This window comes from Mustela putorius, unplaced genomic scaffold, assembly GCF_011764305.1.
Source record: "Mustela putorius furo isolate JIRA1106 unplaced genomic scaffold, ASM1176430v1.1 tig00003854_pilon_pilon_pilon, whole genome shotgun sequence".
Classification (NCBI taxonomy): Eukaryota; Metazoa; Chordata; class Mammalia; order Carnivora; family Mustelidae; genus Mustela; species Mustela putorius.
The window spans coordinates 9,960,363-9,965,529 of NW_025422006.1; the positions used below are offsets into that span (position 1 = coordinate 9,960,363).

The following is a 5,167-nucleotide window of genomic DNA, read 5'->3' on the forward strand; positions in this document are numbered from 1 at the left end:
ACATTTGTATCTCCTAAGGCAAAGAGATCACAAGTAGGCAGAGACAGGCAGAGAGAGAGGAAGGGAAGCAGGCTCCTTGCTGAGCAGAGGGCCCGATGTGGGGCTCCATCCGAGGACCCTGGGATCACCACCTGAGCCGAAGGCAGAGGCTTTAACCCACTGAGTCACCCAGGTGCCCCAAGGAAGCAGATGGTAAAGAAGCTTTATTTATTTATTTTTAAAAAGATTTTATTTATTTATTTGTCAGAGAGAGAGCAAGCGAGAGCGAGCACAGGCAGACAGAGTGGAAGGCAGAGTCAGAGGGAGAAGCAGGCTCCCTGCGGAGCAAGGAGCCTGATGTGGGACTCGATCCCAGGACGCTGGGATCATGACCTGAGCCGAAGGCAGCTGCTTAACCAACTGAGCCACCCAGGCGTCCCTGGGAAGGAAGCTTTATTGAGCAATTGCTATGTGCCTGGAACGAGATTGAGCAGTTCCTGAACAACCTCGTGAGCCATGGATTGTTTCAGAACTTCACCAAGTCATTCCTGGATTTATCCCACAGTGATCCTGTGCTTATTTGGATTTTTCTCCATGATGAGACCCTCAGAACCCTTTTTTATACCGTATTTATCTGGACCAGATAAAAACCTGACCAGTTCAGAAATCACAAATGAGATCATCCCAATTTGGACATACTCTTACCTGGTGCTGCTGCTCCCCGTTTTTGTCCTGACTGACTACGTCCGCTACAAGCCAGTCATCATCCTGCAAGGAGTCAGCTTCATCATCACGTGGTTGCTGCTCTTGTTCGGCCAGGGAGTGAAGGCCATGCAGGTGGTGGAGTTCTTCTATGGGATGGTCACCGCCACCGAGGTAGCATACTTTGCCTACATTTACAGCATGGTCAGCCCCGAGCACTACCAGAAAGTGAGTGGCTACTGCAGGAGCATCACACTGGTGGCCTACACAGTGGCCTCAGTGCTGGCCCAGCTCCTGGTGTCCCTGGCCAGCCTCTCGTACTTTTACCTCAACGTCATATCCTTGGCTTCCATTTTTGTGGCCTTCATTTTGTCCCTTTTCCTGCCAATGCCCAAGAAGAGCATGTTTTTCCATGCAAAATCCAGCAAAGGACTACGGAAGCAACGGGACAAAAATGAGGCATCAGATGCACCTTACAAAATTAACACACCAGGTGGTGAAGAGAATCCCACTTCAGAAATACCCACCATTTCAGGGAACCTGGATGGTGGTCCTTTGAGCAGCCCGATGCTGCAAAATGTAGCGTTGAATGTTTTTGTGCAGTGGTTCCAAGATCTGAAGGAGTGCTACTCTTCCAAGCGACTATTTTACTGGTCCCTATGGTGGGTCTTCTCCACAGCAGGTTTTAACCAAGTTTTGAACTATGTTCAAATCCTGTGGGATTACAAGTCACCATCCCAGAGTTCTTTTGTCTATAATGGGGCAGTAGAAGCTCTTGCAACCTTTGGAGGGGCCGTGGCTGCCTTTGCAATGGGCTACGTGAAAGTCAACTGGGATCTTCTGGGGGAGCTCGCTCTAGCCATCTTCTCCATCATTAGCGCAGGCTCTCTGTTTCTCATGCATTACACGACCGACATCTGGGCGTGTTATGCTGGCTATCTGATATTCAAGTCTAGCTATATGCTGCTTATAACCATAGCAGTATTTCAGATCACAGTTGATCTGAGTGTGGAACGCTACGCCCTGGTATTTGGAATGAACACCTTCATGGCACTCGTAATTCAGACCATTATGGCAGTGATTGTTGTAGATCAGAAAGGACTCAACCTGCCAATCAGCATTCAGTTTTTAGTTTATGGGAGTTATTTTGCAGTTATTGCTGCCATTTTTCTAATGAGAAGCACATATATCATCTACTCAACCAAATGTCAAAAGCAAGCACAGAGCTCTCCAGCTAGTCAGAATCCAGATGAGCTCCACCCAGAGGGACCAAGGAATGTCATTACAGGAACAAAGCTCTGACCTTACGGCAGCCACTGGATCCACTGAACAAGGACCTTCTTGGTCACAAAGTCATTGAGCACCATAAACTGACACACTTCCAAAGCCTAGATTTCAATGAACCTTTTCAAAACCACAAAAAAATCTTAGTTTTAGACCGGATACTATGTGCCCAGCTGGATGCAGTTGACAAGACCCATCACCTCAGTCAAATGGCTGACGTTGGGTACTCCAACGAGTAGCAAGGATTGGGAAATTCTGGTTTTGGTTACTCCCTAGGACATATCAATGGCATGGAAACAAACCACGAGAAAACTTCACTCAGCCTGCAGTTGATGTTCCCCATTCGTAAGCAGAAATACTAACTGGACTGACCCCTTTGCTTGTTTTAGATATTTTATCTTACCAAAACAGGCAAGAGGTGAACATTTTTTTTTTTTTAATCATATAGCTATTTGCCTCCTTCTTTCATTAAGTGTATTTCTATATTACTTGCAGTTCTCTGTGAGAATTTCAAGGTCTGGTCCTATTTCCCTGGACCTTTCTTCAATCCTGACAACATGGTATTATTCACAAGCTATTATTTGATTATATCACCTATTTAATTCTGTCATGATTACTTTTTACTTTGTGTTTTGCTGAGCTTTGTTGTTGAAACATGACCTCAGGAATAGCCCCAGACATTCCTCTGTGCCCAGAGAATGACATTCAAGTCAATTGCTGGGGGCCCTGGGGTGGTAGTGAGTTTTCTCCCACTATGACCCTAGATGGGTGTTTCAATGCCGTGTCGGTGTGATCTCTAAAATAGAAAAACTTAAGTAGAAATTTCCAGAGTTTCTAAAAGTATTTGTAAGTAAGAAAACACTGATGAGGGGGAACACCTACTTTTTAAATGGCAGATTGTGCTACATAAAATAAGGTGTGTAAAAATATTAAAGAGCCTTTCTAAATTTTTGATGAATTGTGCTGAGAATCGCCTGTGCTTGTGTCCTTTGAAACTTCAAAAGAGGACACATGGAACAGTCTGCCATGGAAATAAAGAATGCTGATTCAAGAAAAAAATAAAAATAAATAAATAAATAAATAAATAAAATCTGACGGTAAAAATAGGAAGACAAAATCGCCCATCATTCCACCATTCGAAGACCACCAACTGTTCCTGTTTGGGCATATTTCCTTCCAGTCTATTTTTATGCATCATTTTTAGCTCTGCACATTTAAAACAGCTGCGATTATCTATGCATATTTTATTTCGTTTTTGTCACTTAATATGACAACATAACACGATGATGTCTTTAATAACATGGCAAATTCTCTATCATTTTTGCAGGCTAAACAATGGTCTCCTAGGTAGAGCAACTCAGTTTAACAAACATTATTGAGCACGTAATTATGTCCCAGGCCCTACGCTAGTCCCTGGGAATGCTGTTTTCTTCAAGGAACTAGCAGTCTGCTTAGGGCCAGTAAGATACATAGATAACTGGATAGTTGTAATAATTGCTCACACCACCTAACACCACACTTCAGGCCCTATTCACATGAATGAACTCACTGGATGTTCACAGCAACCTTATGTGTAGGGATGATTTCGGTGATCTCCGCTCTTTTGACAGATGCCGAGGCTGAGGCGTATCTTGCTAACAAGATGGCGCTTCCAGATGGAGTAGGTGAAGGTTGCTTGAAGATGTCCACCTCCTGACCCCCAGAATTTGTGACTGTTACTCTATATGGAAATTACCTGTAGGGTAAAATAGTGAAATGTAACGTTACCTTAATTGTGAAAGGGACTTCCCCGCTGTGATTAAGTTAAGGATTTTGAAAGGGGAAGATCGTCCTGGATTATCTGGGTGGGTCGGATGTCCTCACAAGGGTCTTCATAAGAGGGTGACTGACAATATCAGAGTCAGAGGAGATGTAACAATGAAACCAGAGGTGGGAGTGTGTGTGCGTGTGTGTGTGTGTGTGAGAGAGAGAGAGAGAGAGAAGGGGGGTTGGAGGGGGAGAGACAGACTGGAAGAGGCTACACCACCGATCCTGAAGATGAGGAAGGGGCCATGAACCAAGGAATGCAGGAGGCTTTCAGAAGCTGGAAAGGCAAGGAAATAGATTCTTTCCTGGAACCTTCAGAAGGAACACAGCCCTGCAGACACCTTGATTTTAGGACTTTTGACTTCTGCAGCTGTATGATAGAAAAATTTGTGTTGTTTTAAGCCGCCGTATCTGTGATAATATGTTACAGCAGCTGTAGGAAACCCACATTCTAGGATTCAAACCCAAGCAGCTGGACTCCAGGGCTGTTATTCTTAACTATGGTCATATGTGCTAGGCGAGCTAGTTAATATGCCCAGCATAGAGAAAGACACTCAGCAGAGCGTTAGGGAAGGACAGGAGGATGACAACCTGACTCTTTAAAACTGAGCATGAATGTGAAGACAGGGAAGGCTGAGAAATTGAACTGACGTAGGAAGATATCTGTGATATCGTAAGTGAAAACAATTCTAATGCTATGTGTAATAATTTTCCCTTTTCTGTTTAAAAATATATAGACGCATATATTTATAATCATATGCACCAATGATACAGCCCCATGGTTCTCTCTGGGGAGTGCATTTGTGGGTAAATATAAGAGGAGATTTTCACCTTTTGCTTACATATCTTCATATTATTTGAAAATGTCACCAGACGTGTATTTTGGGTTATTTATTTATTTATTTATTTAAAATAAAGTGTATATAATGTACCCTTTTTTTTTTTAAGTTGGAGAGAATAATATGCTTCAGTGGGATATAAATCTTTGTGCATAAAACTTTGTGCTTTTCTAGGATAATTTCCTTAGTGTAGAAGATTTTTGGAGGTAGATTTTTGGAGAAGAATGATACTGTATTCTGAGATACAGGAAATTAAGACTTCAATTACTTGAATGGGGGGGGGGAACAACATAATTAAGTCCATAACATGTGGGAAAGAAAGTTCTAGAAGACTGCAACCCCAATGCATAGAATTTCTGTTCAGCATGAGAAGGATTGGTTTGTAATATCTTAACATTTTCCATAATGGAATAGAGCTAAAGAATGAACACCATGGTTATGCTGGTTTTAGGCTCATTTTTTTCCCCAGCGCTGTCTCAGTGCCTGTCCTGGTCAGCTGGGCTGATTGCGAACTGATTAGATTCTGAATCAGTGGGTAGAGACATTTGGAAAATATG

General features: G+C 43.0%; 1 protein-coding gene across 1 annotated transcript; it reads left to right on the top strand.

Moving 5' to 3' along the window:
- Window positions 1–352: 352 nt before the first annotated feature.
- On the top strand, window positions 353–4,653 carry LOC101681770 (thiamine transporter 2-like). The gene has a single exon (XM_004769208.3). The coding sequence runs from the start codon at window positions 496–498 to the stop codon at window positions 1,981–1,983; it is 1,488 nt and encodes a 495-aa protein (XP_004769265.1). The 5' UTR covers window positions 353–495; the 3' UTR covers window positions 1,984–4,653.
- Window positions 4,654–5,167: the final 514 nt, after the last annotated feature.